The 24,228-nt window shown below is 50.1% G+C and overlaps 1 protein-coding gene across 1 annotated transcript in view; it reads left to right on the plus strand.

The window, feature by feature from the left end:
• LOC131207448 (uncharacterized) overlaps nucleotides 1-24,228 on the plus strand; it is a 92,031-nt gene that overhangs the window by 56,462 nt on the left and 11,341 nt on the right. The window contains 10 exon segments of the mRNA XM_058200061.1: nucleotides 6,539-6,745; nucleotides 6,834-6,979; nucleotides 7,092-7,242; nucleotides 7,407-7,537; nucleotides 11,399-11,558; nucleotides 15,121-15,357; nucleotides 15,452-15,574; nucleotides 17,167-17,689; nucleotides 17,767-18,218; nucleotides 18,512-18,637. Coding sequence (XP_058056044.1) covers nucleotides 6,539-6,745; nucleotides 6,834-6,979; nucleotides 7,092-7,242; nucleotides 7,407-7,537; nucleotides 11,399-11,558; nucleotides 15,121-15,357; nucleotides 15,452-15,574; nucleotides 17,167-17,689; nucleotides 17,767-18,218; nucleotides 18,512-18,637 — 2,256 coding nt within the window.

Genomic DNA, 24,228 nt, shown 5'->3' on the forward strand with positions numbered 1-24,228 from the left:
CGAGGTTCTCGAAGCGGACCTCTAGAACCCGGGTGCAATCTCGAGTTGTCGCCGCGCAAAACAAACCGTCAGGCACGTTGCAAAGTTCCCTGGTGGTGTTGCGCTACTAAGATAAATAGCGATCAGCCTCTACGAGCAGCACTTGTCGGCAACGCGGCCCCGGTACCCTGTGGTGCACGGGCCACGGTTTTAACAAATCAAGAAATCTCAACCCAAGTCGCCCAAGTCAAGTTTGCGACTCATCTCGTCATCGACGTTGCCCCAGCACCCGACTGAAGGTTCAAGTTTAGCCAACCAGGCAGCATCCGGAGAGCCCGGAATTTGACGACGGACGGGATGATAAAGTAAACAACGGCTCGATTTTCATAACGAACTTTATGAAGTCGACTGTTACCAGAAACGACCTCTTTCATCTTCGTCATCGTCGTCGTAATTTGCGAACCATAACCTCGTTGGCGGAAGCAGAAGTGCAGAGCATCGCCACTGAAGGACCGCCTCGCCCCCGTGGTGCGGTGGGTTTGATGCCGCGAACCCGGCGTCAAAGAGGCATGCTTTATCTTTACGATGGTGCCGGCAAGCGGCAAAAATTTAATGTTAATTTTTGTTCTCTGGCACCGCGCTGTAGAACGCGCCGCTCCCAGAAACGTTTTTGGCGCGCGCCGGATGACAATGACAGGGATTTAACGGGTGGTGGGACATCTCCGGGCGCCCGCGTTGGACGCTGGAGGAAATTGAAGAAAACTCTGCCGCTCGAAAATTTAGGAAACACCTTCCGGACCTTTCGGACGATCACAGCACAAAACGACCATTGTAATCCGTGATAAAGTATACAATTGGCACACGATGTCAAACTAGCCGCTCGCTGTCCTCGACCAGTTGCCTTTCAATTTATTGAAGTCAGTGAGGCTGAGGTCTCCGCTTTAATTTAATTATTTGGGGTGGTCCATCTAGTTTTGGATTCCGAAGATGTTGCACCAAATCTCGTCCTGATTTTCAACAAACCTTTCTCGTTAGTGTACGCCATTATCGGTTACAGCTCCTTCTTCGTTTTCGAAGAAAAAAGTGCCACCAGATCGAAATCCGCTGCAAACCGTCACTGCGTTGTATGTGCATTGGCTTCTCTTGCACGACGTGTAGGTTTTCCGAACCCCAAACACGACAATTGTGCTAATTAACTTAACCACAGAATTGGAAATTACTGAAACTACATTTAGTATCGACGCTTCATAGTATTTTTTTACAACGGAAAAAATCAAGTATCGTGGAGTATTGGTTTTTTAATTTTTGGAAGGTTTAAAAGCAAAGAAAAATTATTAAAAAGTGTATAAGGAATCTTCGCCTTCAATGAAGGGATTAAAAGGGGATATTCTCAGTTTAAACGTAGTCGTACTAGGTTTCAAGACGATTCACATAAAAACGTAAAAACAGACACAATACCTGAAATCGAAGAAAAAAATACAGGATATCATATTGGAAAATCGTCGACTATTGAAAGAGATTTAGTATAAGGTCTAGCCATAACCAATACAGTGACTGAAATGTTGGGTTCCAGAAAGCTGTGTGTAAAATGGATGCCACATTCGCTAAAAATGGAAAAATGAACCAGGTCACAAGATCATCTTGAAAAAGGCAAAACTCAATTAATTAAAGTTCGAATTGTTACAGTATCCACCCTATTTGGCCGACTTTTTTTTTTTTTTTTTTTTTTTTATTTAATTCCGGTCAAGCCGGCGCTGCGGAACCCCCCGCTGCCTCGTCCCTATTTGGCCGACTGGCGACTGCCATCTGTTTTCAGACCCAAAAAAAATCATGCGTGAAAAGCGTTTTTCATCAAATGATGACGTCATAACAGCTTTGGAAGCGCATTTTGAAGGCGTCTAGTTTTTCGCTTCAGGGATGGAATTCTTAAATTGGAGTCGTGTTGGAACAATTTTATTTATGTTCAGGAAGACCATACTAAATAATACTAACATAAAAAGTAAAGTTCACTTCTAACCGTAAAAATGTATTTTTCTTATCGAGGCTACGAACCTATTGAACAGCCTTTTCAAATGTAAAATGTAAGTTGCATGTATGTAAAAGTTTTTACATACATACAACTTACATGTAAAAGTTTTTAAAAGTTGTAAAAGTTTGTAAAAGTAAATGTAAAAGTTTTTACTAAATGCTTACAATTTACAGAACTCAGTTTGACGTTTGAAAAGTCAAGTAATCGGTAGTTTAAAATCCAAACACTTGACGTGAACGAAGAACGGACGGTGTTCCGTATTTAAAGTTTTGCACTCAGTCTGTAAGTGTCCTGTCAAGGGACGAGCGGGCCACACATTCGAGCTACCGTTTGATCAATATAAACGTTCAATATCTAAGACCATCGAACTTTCGAACAGCGAACGAAGCGAAGAGGGTTAAATAAACGTAACATAAGGCAGGGGGTTGCTCTCAGGACCCACGCCCAGCGCCGCGCTGACACCTTATTAAATTTAAAATTAGTTTCATAATTTGTCGCGCGTCGCGGTCTCTGGCCGCGTCCGCGGCATATGGGGCCAGCTGGTCCCATTAGCCCCGCCGGGGCCACCCCGCAGTACCCGTGCGCATTCGCTTGCAGGTGAAATTTAATTATGTTGTCCTTTAATTGTATAATACGTATTAATGTATGTAAATAGAGTGGGCCCGTCTTTCGCCCGGGCACCCGTTCTAATTTTTCACTCTCGCGTTGGCGCGGCCACCTACCGGCCGGGCGGACAAGCTTCTAACCGCGGCTGGCAACGATAAACGGCGATGGCGCGCGTTATGCAGCGTGCGTCACAGTTCGGTGCTGGTCCTGGCCGCCATTATTCCTCGCGCTCCAGCGTGCAGTGTGTGGCCCGTAACCAGGGTGGCCCGGGTGGTTGGGTGAGTTTAATTGCCGGCCGCCATATTCGTGTTTCGTAATAAAATCTGATTTATTTTCGCCACCGTTACCGGACTTGCACCCCATTTGGCGAGGGTGGTTACTAACTGACCGACTTGCCACTCGCTGCTTCCGCTGGCCCCACGAGCTCGCGTGTGTCTGTGTGTGTACGTGTGCCAGTGGTCAGCGGTGTGTGCAGCATAAAAGAATATCCCCCAGAACCGGCATGCACCGGGTTTTGCATCACCTGTATGGAACGCTTGTGACACGCTACACGCGGTAGAATGTTCGTCCGGGCCGTTCCGGTGGCAGTCATGTAAATTTACAACACGTATCTGATTCTCGTCCCTCGGTTACGCCACCACTGCAAGGTGGTGGATGTAAGATGGTGCCGCAGTACGGCTTACATAAGCCGTGTGTGGCCCGAACGGCCCGTGGCATCGAATGTTGTGGGGCTTTGGCGTCGGACTCTTTCTCGCGCTGAACGTGGCATGTTTTCTGCAGCCTGAAGGGAGCGAAATTATTTGAAAAGGAAAAATAGATTCGAGGGTGGTCTGAAATGCTACCGAATGGACTAAGATACAAGCACTCCACAAAGTTCCTAGCAGCGATGACCCCATCTCTGTAACCCGTCCAAATACAGGGTGGCCCATTTGGGGCACTTTTTTGAACTTCCAATTACTTGACGTTTAAGAGTTAAACTTAGTTCTGAAATTTGTAAACATTTAGTATACACTTTGAAGTTGATGAAATGGGACGCTTGAGGAAAGTTGGGAAATATTGAAAATTTACTTCAAAAGTGATAGGTCGTCAACTCATTCGTCAAAAAGGTCGATTGGCCTCAAAAATAGGTCAATCAAATGAGCTACTGATAAACCGGCCGTGGTGGAAATTTGAAATGTTGAAATGGACAACGAAATAGTTTGTCATGCAAAAAATTTAGAATCAACCTTTCAAATAAAAGTTCAAGCATCGAAAAATATTAAACCGTTTTTATTTTATAACCAAATGGAAAAAAAAGTCAGAACTGGGCCACCCCGTAGTACTATCTTTTTACTCCGAGCGCTGTTTTTATGTTTCAGCCGATAGTTGCAGTTTTCGGACTTTCCTTAAAGTTTATCGCTTCCCAAGCTTTCAATGTATGTTTAAATTTAGCATTTTACAAAATTACGCATCAAACTTGACGAGAAGTTTATTGAGTAACTGTCAGAAGTTTGACAACACAATTCACTAGCCTTCCTTTTATTAATAATCCCATCTTTACTTTGATTCTGGAAAAGACATACGAACCAATTTATTCAGTTCCTTTTGGGGTACCTTCAATTTTTACCTCACTTTACCGCGAACAACCACTTGCCTGGTGCTCACTTCTTAAAACTAAGGACTATAAGTGTAAGTTTATGAGCCACGAAACGTTGGCTTCAAGCGGTCAGCACTTGAAGGCCCGGTCATTCTCGCTGCGCCCAAATACAAATGATGCATGCGAACAAGCTGGCCGGCCTACGCCATTTAGGCCACAGCAATAGGTCCAGCGGCTGCAAAATAAATTATCGTAATTACCGGCGCTAATACGGCGTAATGCTTTGCTACATTCAACGTCCGTACCGGTCTGTAGCCGGACCTGAGCCTGGGCCCGAGCCTGGGCCCGGGAGCTGTTCTTTCTTACTTCTCCAAAAACGGAGCATAATCTCGTCCGCATAAAACCCAGCCATAGCTCATCCGAGCGGCTCGGGCGAGCGAGACAGAGTCCCTGTAAATTTATAAGCCATGAAGGCTTTTCCACGACGGGCCGACGGGATGGTCAGCAAATTAATTCTAATGATGGGTATTATATGTCGGGCAAACTTTTAACATTTGCAACGCACTACGTGTGGCCGGGCGCGAGTGGCCCAAGATATTTATTACACATTTTTATGGCATTCCGAATGGCGATGGTTAAAGTTTTCCCATTTCTGGTGTTGTTGTTTTTTTTTTGGGCCTGTTTTTGTCTCTTTGACGGCATCCATTTAAGTAGCAATATTTTGGTTATTTATTGTTATTTATTAAAATTATTTCTCGTCACACAATTGGCCACAACGGCCAAACGGTGTTCGCAGTGTTTTGCATGACGGCAACAGACGGCGATGGGACGGAGCTAGAGGTGGCAGGCTCCTAAATTAAAACCATTCCTTCGGCCGGGCTCAGCCGGGCTACTATCGTCAATAAAACTTACTTTACCTTCTAGTGGAGCGCGCGTCTAGGAAGCTCCGGATCTCCGGAATGCAAACGCCACGGAACCCGACCGAGCTCCCGATGTTCATTACCGTATTCAATTAATAATTCAGAAAACATAACTAACCTGTCTCTCAAACGTCCCGACCCACATGCGCCCTCCCTTGGTGGTGGCGGCTCACCTTTGCAGATGAAAATGAAAATTGCTCATTTAAATACTCGGTGGGATTCAGCGGCACCAATCCCGCAACATGATCCGCCAAACGGCCCGGGACCGAGCATGAAGCGGCAAGTTTGATATCATTTGAGTCCTTGTTGTCGCCTACAGCAAGGCTCGAAAGCTAATTTCGTTTGGCCTTACAACGTTGGTGCCGCCGGTGATGGCCGGCTGATTATGCAATCAGGGCTGAGTTACCACAACCTACGCCGTTGACGTGAGTTTCAATTTCACATTTTCCAATTCATTTGTCTGTTTTTATTTTGGAGTAAATAAATTAAATCTGCCAAGCGCTAGCTGGTACGGCTGGTGGTGCACACGCTCAGCACGCTTGCACCAGGTTGGGTTCCCAGGCGGCTCCGGTTCTACGTAAATCTTCCGTTCCGGAGCCAGATGAAGTGGGCGTGCACAAATCCGACCCCCACGTGGCATTCTTGTGGCGGTTCTTTGCCATAACTCCATCGCGTGCCATCGCGTGTGGTGCGATAAATATGTTTGTTTGTGCGTCCGTGGCGCATAAATAGCCGGCAAACTTCCAAGAAGTGTCCCGCGTTGTCCCACGCGGTGCCGTCGCGGGGAAAAGCGCACTGGCGCCAACGCTCAAGACGTGCAATGAACGAGGGAGGGTTCTCAAGCAACATTCACTTGTCGCAGCCTGGATTCGGTGGATCGCTTGAATGACAAAAAGCCATCAATTATGCCTATGAATTTATGAGCCAAGATCTAGCGGATGATTTATAAAACTGTGGCCAAAGGAATGTGTGCCACACTTGTTGCCGACTGCCGACTTTAAAATGCTGGGCAACTTCTCGTCGGGTTACATCGGGGCGAACCAGGGCTTACCAGTTGTCCAAACATTTACTGACCCACCCTGAACCACGCTAAAGCCCCGGCCAAAGCTTAATTAAACCACCACCGACACACCAAGCACTCAATGTGCGAGTGTTGTTTCAACCGTTTCGATTAGTGTTTACCCGAAAAACCCATCGGCCCAATGGTGTCCTCTTAAAATCGCTTCCGATAATCAGCCACAGTACAAATTGAGCCGGGTTCGGACTCTGACGTTTTCAAATAAATTAATTCTTTGTCAAGCACCGGTCAAGCGTGCATCCATCCGCGTGCAGCTCGGCGCTGCGCTGCACTGCGCATCCCACCGCTGTCACCGCTTCCGACCCACTCTCACTCACGCACCGTTGTCGAATTTTCTCGCCTTCCGACAGGACGTCCGGAGCCGACGGTCACCTGGCTGAACGGGAACGAGATCATGCAGACGGGCGGCGGCGTTTCGATGGGCCGTCATGTTACCGTTAATCGGTTGGAGATTTCCAAAATGACACGGGCGGCCCTCAACAACACGTACAAATGTCAGGCCTCGAACACCAAGCTGGTACCGCCGGCGGAGCGCAGCATCCGCGTGGATATGCTGTGTAAGTGTCACCCTTTTTTTTTGCCCTTCCGGTTTGTTTTTTCTTGCCCCTTTAATTTGGATCACTTTTACCCGCAAATCCGTCACAGTGAAACCGCTGTCGGCCGCGCTATCGTCGAAACCGAAGCAGCTGGTCTCGGAGCAGGAGTACGTGGTGGCGTGCAACGTCGAGGGATCGGTCCCCGAAACGGACATCAAGTGGATGCAGAACAATCGTCCCTTCACGAAGGGAAAGGTAAGTGGCCGTCGTTACACTTAACGTCGTTTTTAATTATCCACTTCGTTCGCGCTGCCAAACGATGCGTCCGTTAAACCGTTTCGTTATGTGCTCCCTTTTTGCGTGGCAGATAAAGGTCATCAACAACAGCTCGGTGGTGACGTCGGTGCTGAGCTTCCGGCCACACCCCGACGACGACGGCACCATCCTGAAGTGCGAAGGCTCCAATCCACGGCTCCAGAACTCCGCCCTGGAGGACTCGGTCATTATGAATATCCTGTGTAAGTGTCAAGAATATTGGGCAACCGCATTGGCGCGCCTGACCTGTGGCTGCTAGACAGTCCTTTCCCAGCCCGATTTCTCCAACTTTTTTCCCTCTTCTTCGTCCGCCTTTCTTCTGGGGGTTCCTGTTCCGGGCCGATCGCGGCGAACAATCGACGCGCAGATCCACCGCAAGTGAAGCTGTCGCTCGGCTCAACGCTTAATCCCGCCGACATCAAAGAAGGCGACGACGTCTACTTCGAGTGTCACATTAAGGCAAATCCAAGGGAGCATCGCATTACATGGTCACACGATGTAAGTATCCCCGGCGTTCGCCGGCTCGCCGCTGGGCCAGATTACCATCCTTTGCAACCAGTATCCTTTGGAGGCCGAGCGCCTGAATCAATGACCCCGCTCCTCTCACGAGTGGCTGACGGACGCGAAAGACAGATAATTCATTTAATTTTCTGCCAACGCGGGCCACGAGTACCCCGGCCGGCCATCAGCTGGCGGGTTTGTGACGGGAAATGTTCCAGAATTTCCATTTATATAACTCATTTAAGATTAGGAAGAATGGAAAAGCTTTTCCGGCTGGGTCGGTGGTCGGCGCAAAAAAGGGGGGAGCACAGAAGGCACCACCGGCACCAGTTCCTCTTCCGTTCGTTTTGGCTTCGGTTTCTTCATCGCGGCCGCGACTCGCACGTCGCTTAAACGGTGCCGTCAGGACGCGAGACGACCGGCTCGTTCGCCCGGCCAGCGTCGTCGTCGTCGTCGTTCGGGGCTGTCATCGTCTCGAGGATCAAATTGAAATTGAATGAAATCAGCTTAAGAGAGATAAATTGCTCCCGCGAAACATAATGGCATCATATTTTCTCGATGCGAATTTAATGGGATTTTAATATGTTTCCTCCTGGCTCCGGCCCAAGGTGACCACGGCGGGCCGGTCGGGCCGGGCGGGGTCCACCCAAGTTTGGTTGTGCTTCCGCTTCCGGTTCAGCCACCGTTTGCACGGGGAGTCATGATTCCGGTGGTTGAACGAGGCTTGCGCATAATGAAAGGACGCGTCTTCAAGTCGAAGAATCTTCCCACGAGGTCCGCCGTTGGCGAAAGAAGTTGCTTTGTTCGCGCGGCTCGCGAGATTTCGATTTCGAGCTGACGATGACCAGATGACGGGCGGAAGAGATGGGCACTTGAGCGTCCCGGTGGAAACGTGCTCAGGTAAACTCAGGGGCCACTTCGTTGGGGAGCATCGTTAGCTGGCGTTTCATAATCTGTTCCGTGGGTTGCTCCATCGAAGACAACCACGGAGAACGGAGGGAACATCAGACGATGTGGCGCGAAACAGCATAATCTCACCCCTGATTTCCTCGCTTTCCCGACGGCCGGGCCGGGATTTTTCCGATTTTAATACACCCAGCGCGGGGCCTCGGTGCCGCGAGTTAAAAGATTTCCAATTAAAAACCCAATAAAAACGAGTTTACCTGATGCCCGAGGACGACGGCTAACGGAAACACTAAGCCACCCAACAACCCAAGCTCTGTAACCGGATGCTCCCGGTTCGGAGGCGGAACTATCCGGCAAAGGAGCCCAAAACACGCCACCGCCACCGCTGGCTAATTATATTGAAAATCTAATTAAAGTTATTTCCTCACCGAGCGCCCCGTCCTTTCAAGTCGCTCGGCCGTCGGGCGCCATTTTGGTTCTAATTTGCATCCTAAACGGGCACTCGGCACTTGGGCCGCAATTTTATCAAGCAGATTCCGGGCTTTCCGGCAATCAAGGACCAATATCGACGGGTTTATCGCCATCGATGGGGCCCGATCGGGGTAGCGCCGTCTGGAGCGCTGCCGGTGCAAAGGCGACCATAAGACGGCCAGCATACCGTGAATAAAATATCTCACACAATTGCCGTAATCTGGTGTTTGCTCGCCTAGCCTCCGTCGCCGGCGTACCTTTTCCGTAATTGTTTGGCCCCCCGCTTCGGAGCCCCCGACACCCAGGTCTACGGTGGTGGGGTGATAAAATCTGAAACCACCAGCGCCAGCCTTTACGCCAGCGAGGCCTGCCTGCCTGTGGTTCGGTGAATTTTTGCAATCGCCCCATCGCCCCCCGACAACCCCGGGCACCGGACGCTGACACTAATACTCGCCTAATCCTCCGAACACTTTCGTTTGATGTTGGCAGCTACCGTTGTTGTTGCTGCTGTTGTTGCTGTGGCCGTGTTGGCGTGCTGTGTAAAGCCCCAGCGACCGAGCACAATTTCACAAATTAAAATCATCATTCATTCATTAAAATATGCAAATAAATGTGGGACCAACCCCTCGGTCGGACCAACGGGGTGGCCGAGGAGGATGCCCAGGGGGTGGTCTGCGGTGAGAGAAACGCCCCTCAAGAAGCTCGGGGCCGTACACACAGTTTGCACCATTTTACTGCGCGTTCTGCCTTCGCTCAGCTACACGGCCGGAAGCGCGTGATTATGCCGTGGCGGTGCCGTGATTAGTTCCAGACGGACATCCGGATCCGGTCAGTAGCTTGTGGCCCGGGGGGGAGGGAGGGGTGGGGTTTTGAAATGATTTCTAAATTTTACCCACGGCTCGCACCACGGTCTGGCTGGTGGCGATGATTAGGCAGCGTTTATCATTGAACTAAACCCCATTCAGCCGGCCGGCCGGCCGGCGGTGTTGAAAGTTCCAAGAAGCCCCGGCTATTGTGCGCCGCTCATTTCCGGTCGTAAGGGCAATTTGTCAACACTTTGATTTAGGTTTAGAACTTTAGTTTGTCGCAGCCTTTAGCCTTCGCTCTATTTGAATCACAATGCCGATTGTGAGAAATAAGAATGATGGTTGTGATCCGAAGAAAATGAATTGCCCAAACATTGGACGACATTTTCGGTGCTATTGATTTGACAGTTCGATTCGCTAAACAACTAAATAATTCAATTGCAAATTACAGAATGTTAGAATTAACAATTACTTACTTTTGATCCTTTTTCATTTCAATAATTGTTTGTGATGCGTCGCAGGGCCAATTTGGGCCTTAACAATCGCTCGGGGGGCAGATAAAACACAGACTATATGAAAGATTTACCCGAAATACTGTTAGGTTGTCTAAAAAGAAATCCATTATTTTCATAGTACATGGATTTATTGTTCGATGTTTCGTAAAGCATCGATCGTACAGTTTCAAGTTTATGCTCGTTTTAAAGCTGACACTTAAAAAAAAATTTCACTGTTTTTTATTTGTTCAAATTGTTTTCTGATTTCCTGATTTTTTCGATGTTAAAGATGCACCTTCGGACAGGCAGAAAATATAATCACAGAAATAATCAAAATTGATCTGCATGTTAGTGATGGGAGCATTGGCCAGGAGCAAAAAAAACATCAAGCAGTTAAATCAAGACTAACGGAAAGGAAGGGTCTACTATAGATTTGTATTTAGTGGAACTTGAAAGGAATTGTTTGTTATAGCCGTATAGCCAAACATTAAATTCAATTCTTTCTTGTCAACAACTACAACGTTTAAAGCTAACAATTGACCAGTAATGACCACAAGGACATCAGGACAACGGAAATGTTCCACGGAAAATCTGCTCTCTGGAGCTTGTCCTAATTTAGCGTAGAGCTTTCCAGCAGCTTTTCCGTCTCATACGGCATCCAGTACGAATTGCAACGCACCTGCAACTATCGTGCTGGGTATCAATCACTATTAAAATAAAACGTGCACACTCCATAAGTACAAAATACGGGATTTAGTATCGAATGGCTCCAGCTCTCAATTTAACCCTGATCATAATGCACTGCCTTGAGCTGCCAGCTACATCCACACTTTAGTCTCTAACCGAACTTTTGAGAAGCTTTGAACAGGTCGACTTTTGTGCCTGAAAAGTACCGTAACGGCGGCCAGCAGATTGGCTAAACTGTGTTCGCGAAAGCTTAAGAAGGTATTTCACAATGAATCTTACCCCGACGCCGAACGTCACTAGGTAAACGATCCCTAAGCTTGACATGCGTTGCTGGTGACATGTGCGCCCGTGTAGGGAAATTGACTCACTTGAACCACCGCCCGCTAACAATTTCCTCACCTAACAAAAACTTTATCTTTCCATGGTTCCGTCCGCGATGATGACTTCCGACCGGCCGGCGACGATGCGCTGCGATGCGACGAAATCGGCTGCAGGGCTTCCCGGTGACGCAGAACCTTACCTCGGGCGTCATTATCTCGACGCGTTCGCTGGTGCTGCAGCGGGTTGGTCGGTTCCACTCCGGAAGCTACGCCTGTGCCGCCGCCAACGACCGGGGCGAAACGCAAAGCGATCCGGTAGCCCTCAAGATTCACTGTAAGTATTACTCCGCGATCCTGGCTCCGCAATCTAAGGGCTAAGTGTTGCGTGTTCAAGTGCCCACTGGGTGCCATAATGAATCCAAAACCGGAGAGAAATGCGCTACAAAGTTACCAAGAGGGTTACCGTGAATGTGTGCAAGCTGAGGGCTATCAAAAAGAGCAAAGAGGTTGTTGGGCAACAAAATATTAGTTCATTTTTTATGCCACAAAACCCGATTGAGGCGGTCTGTCTCGCCTGAAACGATTGGCATCTGCGTTTTGATCGAGTGAACCGAGAAACGGGATGCCGACGGTGGGATGGATGAAACAGAGAACCCAATAGACTCTCAACTAATGAAAGACATCATTATTTTGAAAGGATTCGCCGCCCTTCCCGGACCGATCGGGCGAAAGAAGAAGAGCAGCGTCTGTCAGGTTCAGGGTTTCCGTCTCGGGGAAAACTTTTGCCAACTTTTCCACCCGTCGCAAGTGCACGGTTGGTGGTCCTGTCTTTCAAAGGACATCAAATCGGTCGGGTAAAAAGACCTCTGCTGCTGCTGTCCGACTCGCAAAAGCCGGAGTGCTTTCGATACATTAATTAAACGAGGGATCCCCTTTGTGTGGCCTGTCGCCGACGTCGAACGGAGATCAAAGCCACCGGCCCGGATCCGGATGTGGTTGCCCACGAAAAAGATTCGGTTAATTCTGCGCATCGGTCCCCAATCGGTGGCCTTTGACTAGTGACCCATTCACGTTTGCGGGGCCATTTCATTCGCCCAAACGAGCGTAAGGTAATTTCTTATTTTCTCAAACAAATTGGTGAACAAATGAAAGTAGCGGACGACGTTACTATCGCTGGCGGTAGTTGCGTGCCAACATTCTTAATAATGAGCCGCCAACGCTCGGGCTGGCCACGTTCACCGTTCACGCTTCACGAACGGGGGCGCCAAGTATGCAATAAAACTTAATAACGAAATAATAATTAATGCTCAGCCAACGGCAGCGAGGTGCCCTCTGCACGGGCTGTAAAATGTCGATGGCGGGGTGGGTTTAGTGGCCCATCGGGTCCTCCTTGGAACGGGCGTTTTGAAAAGAGCTCACCCAGGGCACGGTGAGATTGCTCTGCTCCGGTCCGAACTCCGGTCCCGGGGTCCTTGTGTCCTTGGGTATCATACTCCGAGTCACAATACGGATCGACATCGTATTGTTTGCGGTGCCACCGCCATTTCGAAGCTTGTGATAAGCGAGTGGAAGATGGCCACCAGAAAGGAGTTCCTGGGATGGCCGTTCGGCAACCGTTTGTACAAACAAACTGCTAAAACAATCGTTTCAGGGGTTCTCGTTAAACATATACGTTTTGGACGCCCGGCTCGGTGCAAGTGATCGTTCCACAGACTGGAACTCACAGCACAGTGGGAATCAATAGGTCCAACCGCCGAAAAAAAAGACTCAAGCCCCAACTCAGCCACTACGAGGTGCCTAACTCGAACTCCAATTTTCCCAACCCGACCCGGCAGGTACATAAAACGGCGGCAAAGTTGGCGAACGCCACGTAACAACTTCCAGTTTCATGACTCGTAAACAACTCCTAATCGCAACGGGTTAAGGATAACGGCAGAAAACACTCCCCAGCGTACGACCAATCATAACTATATTAAAAAAAGGCCAAGAAAAGGACCCCCCGACACACTAGAGACTCTCTCTCTCTCTCTCTCTCTGTGGCTGTCTCTCTGGCGAAAGGCGACTGCAGCTGGTGCCGTGACGATGACACTAGGGTCACAACACGAAACACACGCACCAAGCACCAGAGGGTTCTCGACACCTCCACACCAGCCCGGTTCGGGGGGTTTTGTGGGAACGACTCTGTCATCCAGTGCTCCGTGGCAACCGTTTCGACCGGATGGCAAAGTTTCCGAAACATTCGCAGTCCACGGGTCGCCCCAATTCGCCAACTGTGAAGCCCTGCAAGCCCACCCGACCGATAGTGGTTTGTGAACTTGCCGGTGCCGGTGTTGAAGAACTCCAGAACCAAGCCAGGAACACGGAACCAGGCACCACAGACACGCACGCATGCAGGCAGTTTTGAGCTCCGTGGCTCCGGTGGGAGTAATTAGCCGAACTCCGGCACTCCGTATTCCGTTACACACACCGAGGCCAACATCTTGCAGGAAGAATTGAGTCCGGTTCTATGGAATTCCATCTCGTCCAGTTCGCACAAAAGACCCCGGCCCAACGAAAGAAAAAAAAAAAGAAACAACTCCTCAGCAGAACTCTCGCCCAACTCGCCCTTCCTAATTTGTCTAATTTGCCTATCAAATTTGCGAAGACAGTTCACACCCGGGATGTGCGCGACGTCATTACATTTGATTCACTTATAATGGCCACTCGACTGGCGGCCCGACGGCCCGACAGTGCAACGACGGAACGGAAGCATAATTTTATGTTGCGCCACACCATGCGCCAGCGCCGTGGCGACACGTGGCTTTTAGCGCAAATTAAACCAACCAAACCGAAGCGCCGGCTGCGTCCTCTCCCGGCCAGAACCAGTTTCTTTTCGGTTGCACGTTTTCCCCGCTCTGGTTTTTTTTTTTCCTTTTGCTGTTTTACTATTTTGATGTTGTTTCCCCGCTCCCGCCCCCGTGGCCCCCTTCGGGGGGGTGGTGGCAACATGAACACCATAAATATCCAACCACGACGCGAATTTCACTTTTAATTGTAAAACAGCGCCGTGTAGTGCTTCCGGCCATGCTCGACGGGTGGGTCGGGGTGGACGTTGGGAGGGTGTTGCGTTGGGGGTGGCTAGGTGGCCTCGACTCGGGAACGTTCTACGGTGGACTGCTACTGCACAAATTTTAATTTCGGTGCCTTCGCCGCAAACAACATCATTGGGCCCCATTGTCATGCCAACTGGCTACCGGAACCGGGAGTCCCCCCTCCGTCAGCGGGTGAGAGTGGGAGGGAGAGGGAGGAGAGAGTCCTCGACGGCGCTGTGGCGATCTTCCGATTCGCTGCAGCCAACCCGGGTGCTGTGCCCGGCTGTGTGTGCGTCGGGAAAGTTTCCGTTTCTGCCGCAACCGCAACATTACAACGTGCCCGTGTCTTGAGTTTTCCCGACGCGTTTTTCCTCTTTGGCCTCTTTGTTAGCTCGGCCGGGCCTCTCCAGAAGCAGCCGGGCAACAGTGTTTTCGGTTGCCGCTTTTTTTTCAGGAAGCCTGGCAACCGGCCGGGGCACGCACCACTACCGAAACCGAAGATGTCTGTGGCGGGTTGCGAGAACCGTCAACGGGCGGGTGTTATTCATAATCGTAAAATTCACTTCAACACACACACTGACGCAGCGCAGTGTGGTGCGGTCTCCGAGCGAGTCCTTTTTGTCGCCCACGCGCCGAAGAAACGCCACTCGGCCGCTATCCTTGCCAAGATTCGCAAATTCCGGGCCCCAGTCGGTGTATGAATAAAAATGAATAAATTAAATTTCTGGAACACACCGAGCGCCAGAGTCGGCGCCATCAGGCGGAAGTGCACGGAGTCGCAGCGGAGTCATTTAGTCATTTTCGACCCCCCTCCCACCCCCACAGTTGCACCGGTTTGCATATCAAACAGTATCATGATCGTTGGTGCATCGCTGGACGAAACCGTGCCGGTGCCGTGTCACGTAGCGGCCGATCCGCTGGACGTGTCGTTTGATTGGAACTTCTCCAACAGTGGCGAGCGGTTCGAGGTGGCCAGCGGCCAGTTCAATCTGCTGCAGGATTTCCACTCAGCCGACGGGGGCATCACCCAGTCGCGCTACGACGCGGATGAGGACAACTCAGGTAAGTCGTACGGCCGCCGATCACGGCGCCGATAGTCGATAATCGTAACGATCCGTGCCGCCGGCAATCGAGTCACGTTCACGCTCCGTTCCAGAAACAATCTACGAGCTGCTGTACACGCCGAAAAGCGAACGGGAGTACGGTACGTTGGCCTGCTGGGCGAAGAACTCCATCGGCAAGCAGCTGGAGCCGTGTCTGTTCCAGGTCGTCCCGGCAGGTAAGATCCCCGAGCTGCGGAGAATATAGTTTTTTCCTACAGCAAATTTTTTATGGTTCTGCTGGCTACTACTAGCAACTCCACTATTGTTTAATGATTCTTTTTGAATACGAAATCAACTTGGAACAGGAGACAGAGTGAACAATAGATAGATAAATAGTGCTGCGAAGTAAGAGAGTGACATCAAGCACTGTAGTTAGCAAAAGGAGAGATGGTTGGTCTTTTTTTGGTCTAAACGAGCTGGTGTAAACGGACTCAACGTATCATGGGCTACATCTGCCGATAATAATTGCAGATTAATGCTGGAGGTTTTAGTGACTCGTCCGTCTGAGATCATCCGTCTAGGCTTCACCGAGCCGTCTGCGTGCTTGAAACGAAAGACGTCAAAACATTAAATTACGGCCAATATTACTCTGCCCGGTTTAGCAGATACAGACTGCCCTAGAAACTCTAGTAAATGGATAAGAAATTATGGAGCAAAACAAAGTAAATTTACTTGAAGAATTTTCCTATTCTCCATGCTGAGCATCTACGGGCAGAATTAGTTAGAATTCACAAGCCCACTATTGGGATTGGTCGAGTAGGTGATTGAAGGGTTTTCAACATTGAATTGTCCCTTTGCGTATACTTCAACGCAGAAGATACTTCGACAAAGGTTTGGCCAACGCTTCGTTCACAAGAGTTTGTGCCGAACCTCATTCACCTCAAAACACGTCCATCCTACGAACCGTTGACCAAAACTTAACAATCTGAAGCGAGACGAAGAATTTTCGAGTACCAATTCCTTCATTTTCAATTTATTTCCCCGTGTAGAAGTTCAATATTCAATATTTTAATACTATCAATAGTTCAATTCAATTCAATTCAATAGTACAGTTCATCAACATTAGTTTTTGGTTCCATTCATATCGCGATCGTTCCCAACATGAAATGAAAGTGAAACTCTTGCCTCACTAGTAAATACACTGAGCTTGAGATGGCACTACAAAATGAACCGCAACAAAGTGGGAGCTGTCAAAATGGACCCCATTACCTGACCTTGGGACTCCCCGTTGACCTCGATCGTTGACTCCCCGATTCGGACGCAATTTCCCGATCCCGATTTTGGAAATCCTGATTCTTCGGACCCAGTTAGTCGATTTTACGTTGCCCCGGACATCCACGTTGAGTATAAACATTGAACGCTACCGATTATAGCGATGGCCCACCGAGTCCTATCCTCCGCCAGGATGATGGCAATTTGTGGACACACCGAAAAAAAAGTAAAAGGCCGAAAAAAACGCCACCCCCAGAAATGCGGAAATGTTTCTGTCACGTTTCTTCATTAGCCCAACACGGGCCGGCCGCTGATTGACAGTGGCCAACGGCCCGCGTCTCCAACACCGCAAATTCGGTGTCGGCCACCGCCGGGCAAAAAGTGTCCCCGGGCAGGGATTCTTAGGTGGGCGGCAGCGGCCTCTCGATAATGCTGACTGCCGACATCAGCATCTCGTGTCGAGTCGTGAGATGACGGCGACGGCACCGGAGGGGAAATCGGGGCAAAAACCAAGCCGGACGATGTCCTCACTCTCGTTTCTCTCCCTCCCTGACAGCCAAACCCGCCCCGTTGCGCAACTGCACGCTGAGACCGTACTCGACCCTCCTGCTGCCGGCGTCGGTGGCGCACGGACCGGCGAACGGTTCCGCAGCGTCAGCGGGCGCCACCTACTACTCGTACTACGCCGGGGGCGGCGGCGGCCAGCCCCGGGCCCCGGACACTAATTACATTGGACCACAATTCGTTAAAGATCGGAACGTGCCCGGCAGTGCCGGTAGCCTTCGGCGGCCGAATGTAACAAAATTTAATCAGAAAAATCCCGGCCCGGCGTCGACGAAACGTCAGCGAAACCGCAGCGGCCCCGGGGACGACGGGTTGGTGCGGCTGACCGCCGACGGAGCCCCCGGTTCGGCCCCGGAGTCACGCGAGCGGACGTCCAGCTCCTTGCTCAACAGCGCCACGGCGATCCTGCTCGGGGAGAGCGCCTCGGCGAGCGGTGTGCTGGCTTCGGAGGCCTCGGAAGGGCGACCTACGGCCACCCGGACCCGTCGCCACGCATCCGGTGCCTCGTCCCATCGGTGAGTGCACGGGCAGGAGCAGGATTCGCGGGAAGTCTAGAAAATGAAATAAATTAAATAATGGTCATCCTTTGCAGCGGTGGCGGCGGTGACGATGTGACGCCAGGCGCGGGCGGTCGCAATCAGCTGCAACGCAATCCGGGGGGTGGTAGAAATAATTATCCACCCAACGGTGACGAGGTGGCGGCGGCCAGTGCAGCGCAGCAGCAGCTGAGATCGAAAGCGATCCGATCCGGAGCCGGGTCCGGATTCGGCGGGTCGTATGGCGGTGGCCACCACCATCACCACCACTTCATCGACCAGCAGGGGGCGGGCGGTGGACTGGGGTCGTTGGGAGGGGCCGCCGGCCCACCACCCCCCGGCCTGCCCGAGCTGCCCACCATGATGGAGCTCGAGTGCGTCGCCGGTTACGATGGCGGCCTGCCGCAGCACTTCTTCCTCGAAGCCTACGACTCGCGGACGCGCAAATTGCGCCTCAACATCACAAGTGCCCTTAACGATGTGCCGCTCTTCCGCATCGACCTCACCGGTGAGTACCACCCGCCCTTACCGCTAATTACTGGACCGCTGGAAACCCCGGACCGAACCCGATTCCGATCGGCATTCTGCGATTTTCGGTAGGGAAGCAGCTCCCAAATCCTTGGGTATCCTTGGGTTTTAAGTGAGAACATTTCTCTCGCCCAGTGTCCTCGAAAAGAAAGGACCGGTCCACACCGCTGAGCCGTGCATTCGTTTGCTTCCTACTCCGGCGAGCCGATTCTCGCTTGACCGCGCTTGACCTGATCGGCTCGATTCCGTTTTGCGTTGTGTTTTTTTTTTCAGAGCTCAGCCCCGGTGACTCCTACACCCCGACCATGCACCTGATAGCGTACAGCGTGAACCAGAAAGGCCGCTCCGAGCCGACGATCCTCGAGGACATAGCAATTAATGAAGCAGAAAAACGGGCCGGTAAGTTGTCCGCATTTCGCAGCATATCTCGACCCATCCAACAACCATCCTGCCACCTGCCTGCCGGTCCAGGGTGAAGGAACCAGGGGTTAGTTAGTCGCCCGACCGGTGGCTAGGTGCTTTTTTCCAATCCGGTCCTCGATGGACTCGTCCCGAAACAGAGCCATTCCATGCCTTTGCCGAATGCCGGTGGCAAAAGAGAACAGGGAACGAAAGGAAAGCGACCAAAATTTGCTCTCCGTCAAGCGAATCCCGGGCGTGGAAATCCTCCCCAAAGCCAAGAAAAACAAACACACCCATCGCGGGGGTAATCTTTTCGCATTAAAACTAATTTTCCGTAAATTTAATAAACAGTTCCAAAGATAACCCGGACTGCTGGGCCGGACAGGTCTAGGTCTCTTAGCATCCTTAGGTTCCTTTCGCTTTCGCTTTGTTTTGTTTCGTTTTTTTTCTTCCTTCGTTGTCGTCGTCGTTGTCCTTGTTGCTGCTCCGGGAGTATCATTAGTGCCACCAGAGCACCATCCGAAGCAACCTGATTCTCCCTGGTGGCCTCGCTGTTACGCCATTTATCCGACAGCTGGGTCCACATACGGGGATGTTTCGGGGTGGCACAGGCACGAGACGCAGGTGGCGCAGCGTCACATTAAACGGCCGGATGGGTGCGAAAGATATGTCGTTGTAAAGGCTCAAAAATTACCATCATTTATTTTTATTTCAACGTCGTTCATTGTTTCATTCGCTTTCGCTCTCTCGAATCGTCGGGCAACGGTCTGAGGTCGCTCGCAAAGTGTTGACGGGACGAAAGTATTGAACATGAGCTGAGTCTGAACTATCTAACAATTTTAAATTCGTTTCGTGGAAATTCTTTTTGACGCCTGCATGTATGCAATTTGTTAAGCATCATAGTGGCGCCAAACGTTCCGATTGTTACAGGACACGGCCAGGTTCGGCTTACGGTAATTTTGATTTTTATTGCACATACTGTACGTGGACTCGAAGTGGTCGATTTTGTTGAAGGAATGGCGATCGATCAGCAATCTGATTGCGCAGTTGAAAACTAATCACTTGACCATTAGCAGCCCTCAAACTCACAGTCATCGCCAAAGCAATCATTACGAGTTCAATCAAAAGTGATTGTGAATGTACATTTTAGATTAAACTAAACTCTGAATATATTAAAACTTCTTCACAAACAGTCACCACTTTCAGGGATATAAATAAAAGGTTTCGAGTATTTCGGCAACGTATTGAACTGATCGTATTCGTATTTTCGTATCGTGTTTAACGTATTTAACGCCCAGTGACAAAATATGCAAGCACTTTACGAACAGCCCAACGTATAGTTCTTTTTTTACTATCCGTTCCCGATGCGGAAGCGTGGCACAGGAAGCCAGTGTCGCCAATATGCCGAAGCCGGATCGCCGGATGGGTAAAGTTTCCTTTCCCGCTGCACAATGCGGGTCCGGATTTGAGCAATTTTCCAACTGCTGCACCCCAATCCGGACGGCTTGCAGTTGGATGGATTGAAAACTTCGCGCTCCCGCTATCTCGCCATGGCCTCGAGCCGGATGTGCTCTTAAGCGGTGAATATGCTGTACAGGAACGAGTACACTTTGAAACAAAGCTCGCTCGCTCGCCCCTCGCTCTCTCTCTCTCACTCTCTCTCTCTCTTTGGTGTCTCGAAGTACATCACGAATCGTTGGGAATACATTGGGTGCAATAATCAACGACATCTCATTAGATGTCGCCACGTCGAGGAGTCGAGACTTTTCCCACTGCAAACCGTGCCACGGTGCGACGGTGTATGGGAAATTAATTTATCCCCACCGTTTCGTCGGTCGACTGTGAGCGCAACTTTTGTTCGCAACTCCGGTTTCGCCTTTTTTTCCATCCGCTCCATCCCCGTTTGCTGGCAGCGCCAGCGCAAACAGCAACAAGCTAACAAACTCGCAAGGTTAAGATAAACTTTTTTGCACTTCAGATGATGGTCTCTATTTTGTGTGTGTTTTCAGATGGTGTCAGAGCCAAACCCCGGGGGCCTGTTTTGTGTCGCTGGCGGAGGCTTCAACTTCGGCCACTCGTGCTGACGGGCCCCCGGTCCGGTGATCACGTTCCCTTACGCCTTACTCCAGCCGGTCCGCACATCAAATAGAATGTTTTCGAAATTTTTCGCCCACAACTTTTCGCCATTGCGCTTCGTGCGCTACTTTTTTCGATCTTTGCTTTTTTTCCTACTCCAGTTTAGCGTTGTCCACTCGCCGAACACGCGGCTCGGTTGCGGGCGGCCGGCCGTGCGGATGATGGTGAGAAAAGTTATCACTCACTTTCGCTAACGATGTAAACAAATTTTCCGATGATGTGCCCATCACGCAAATACGCACCCGAGTACGGTCCGTCCACTGGCACGGAGCTGCCATCGGCCAGCCACCCTAATGATGGGGCGCGGCGAGCGTGCGCGGGGAAAAGCTCACGGATGAATGGAGGCGCCTGGTGCCTGGTGGTGCGATGGAGGCGCCTGGCCTCGTGTACCGTTCGGTCGTTTCCCACACCCGGTTGGGTGTGCGGATTTCGCCTCTTCTTTTTCTCACGCTCATCCCCTCCCGCCATCCTCGGGTGTCCACTCCTCAAATCGATCCGCACCGAGCGCGGCACGTCGGGAGTCGGAAAAACTTCCACGTTAGATGTTGGGCGAATAGCGAACGGGACAGTTTCCTAAATTCGTGCGGAATAAACAGTTCATCCATTTATTTCACTCCCACCCACACGCACGCACGATTCCCCATTTTCCTTAAATAGACGTGGAAACGGCGGGGCTCGCAGAGATGGCACCCTCGGGCAAACCGTTGGATCCTGGCCGGCGCATGTGAGGAGCGATAGCACTACTCGGGAGCGGGACGTAGACGGTCAAAGATGAAAAGTTGGACAGTCCCACTGACGGGGTCTCGGGGTCTCGGGGAGCTAAAGTTGAAGCGATAGAGGCACCACTCCCGAGGCCGGTAACAAGTTCGAGACTTTATTTTTCTTTCGCTTTCCGTGTCTGCCGTTTTTTTTGCAACATCGTTAACAGGCGGCTCAAGAGAAACGATGGCCAGAGAGAGGCGGGCGGGTGAGCCACCAAACACCGAGTGGACCTGCGGGGGGAGAATTAAGTGTGCCCGAGTGGAGCCCTCGGGAAGAGCGAGAGCAAACAGCTCCCGCTGATGTCAAGTTGGTTTAGTAGAGAAGCCATTGAAAGCATTTTTCATCCAATCCGCTTTATTAAGCTTCGGCAGGCTTTCGCCAGATCGCTTCCCTGGATCGGACCGACGGCCGTCGGTGGCACGGCGAGCCATTCAACAACATCTGGTTGGCTCCGCTCATCACCACCACGGTCATGAATAATCAATCAATCGGCGATCGAGCCGGGTCGAGCTGTTCAATCGTGAAGACGATGATGTTGTTGCCACCACCGGCAACCGGGGGGGCCTCGCTTTGCGCTTTTCCCGGAAGTGCGCTGAACACCCGGATGCGCACACTTTAAATCAACCGCTGTCGGACGGCCCCAAAACCCAAACCCCGGTGGCCACAAGCAGCCATCCAGCCACCAGGACCAACCCGCATGTGCAGCGCCGCAACGTTGCAACCGACGGGGTATTTAGGGATGGCATAAAAAGCATTCGGTGAAAATGCATTTCAAAGCTCATGGCACTGCGCAGAGAGGCCTCCGGAACAACGACCCACGAGGGCGCCCATTCACCGCAGAGTATTTGTAGCGCCCACCGAAGGACGACCACGCTTTCGTCCTCTGGCGGGCTTCTGAGTGGGCTGCTGGCTGGCTCCCCGGGAGTCCCTGGGAATTTTTCATGAAGTATTTTTCAATAAGATAAATGATACTATGAAAAAATTCGCGCCCAACCTCTCGTGGGCTCCCTCGCGGCAGATCGGCTGCGGCATGTCCTGGGAAAACTCGGAAAACTCTTTTCTTTTCCGAAACGGCATTCGGAAGTGTTATTGCAGATCGTTGCGGTGAAGCGAAGCCCTTTCCCAGGGCCCACCGGACTTGGGTCGGCCCTGCCAGACACACACAGATACACAATGTTTAAACGAAGTGATTTATTTAATCGCCCGAGATGAATCTTCAAATACCGCCACCGAACAAAATGGGGCGAAATGGATGAAAATACACACCCAGAGAGAGCCCTTGGTGCCCGGTGCCATGGTGCTACGGCTCAGGTCGAAGCGTCCTCGTGTCTCTCTGCCTCTCCTTCCTTCCCTCCGCTCGCCTGAATGGAGTCAAGCAGACGGTGATTACTGTTGGTAATAGTAAGTTATTTATAACTTGCAGTGCCAATCGTTCACCCGCCCGGTCCGGCTCCGGAGCTTTCGCTGGAAAAGCGCACCCAAAGCGGAGGGTTCTGAGATCCGAGTCCGAGGGGCTGTAAAGTAAGCAAATAAGCAACATTGCTTCGTGGGCAAAGGTTGCACGCACCGAAACGCCAACACTGCAACACAAGAATGCAATGAAATTATGTAATAAATTATTTATTCGGGATCTACGCTGGCATGCTATTTATGCTACGTCGGGCGAGTGTCACCGGCATTTACCACACACGTTTTATTTCGGTCCTTAGTACCAAGGTACTAAGACAAATGACTGATAAGGAGCCGGCATTGAGTGATGTACGGCCGTCGTGCAGCTTTCTGTTCGAGGCTTTCGCACTTCAATTCCATTCAAAAGCCAAAGTTAGTCCGCTGCTCGCCCTGCATTCGTCGAATGTAAAGTTTCTTTGACATTTTTCAATTGTCGGGGCTGACAAGCCATGTTTATAATTCACATGAATCGTTGATAGCCAACCCGGGAGAATAAAGAAAACAGAAACGCATTCCCGCAAATTCATACATGAATATAAATTTACTTATACAAAATGTATCAACATACAGTTATAACATGTAAAAGATGAATTATAAATTTTTATTTGCTATATTTGTATATTTATACAAACATTAATTAAACTAGCTTTACAGAGTATTGGTCAATTAGTTTGAAGTCAGATACCATATAATCTCTAACGCTAAATGCAAAAAAGCCCCTCAGAAACAACCGAATCGAAAATTTTAAAAACCAAACAAGATCCTCTAAAAGAGTGCACCTTTAAAAGTTTAACCACTAGATCGTTGAGCTAAATTTAAAACCCAAACCATTAGTTATTCTTTTACATTCACTATCAATTTGTTCTACAATAGCATTCTGAAGACTCTTGTGCAATCTTAATTAAATTAATCAAGTGGACACGATGCTTGGAAGTGTAAAGGCCCAAAAGGCTTAAGGTTTACAATTTAGGTTTACGTTTTACGTTTCTACGTTTTTATATTTTTGGAAAGCAAAAAAAAAAGTTATAAAATCACTTAAAACAATAATAATTAAAATTGAAAGTATTTAAAAACTCAATCAATCAACTGAACGGCGAGAAAATGACACACGAACGTGTAAACATTTATCGATGATGACAAAGTTAATTTAATGGAAAAGTGGGGAAAATTGGTAAAAAACATAAAAGAAATTGATGAAAACATTGGAGCATTAGAGTCACCGTATTGCCGGATAGTAGATA

This window comes from Anopheles bellator, chromosome 2 (genome assembly GCF_943735745.2).
Source record: "Anopheles bellator chromosome 2, idAnoBellAS_SP24_06.2, whole genome shotgun sequence".
Lineage (NCBI taxonomy): Eukaryota > Metazoa > Arthropoda > Insecta > Diptera > Culicidae > Anopheles > Anopheles bellator.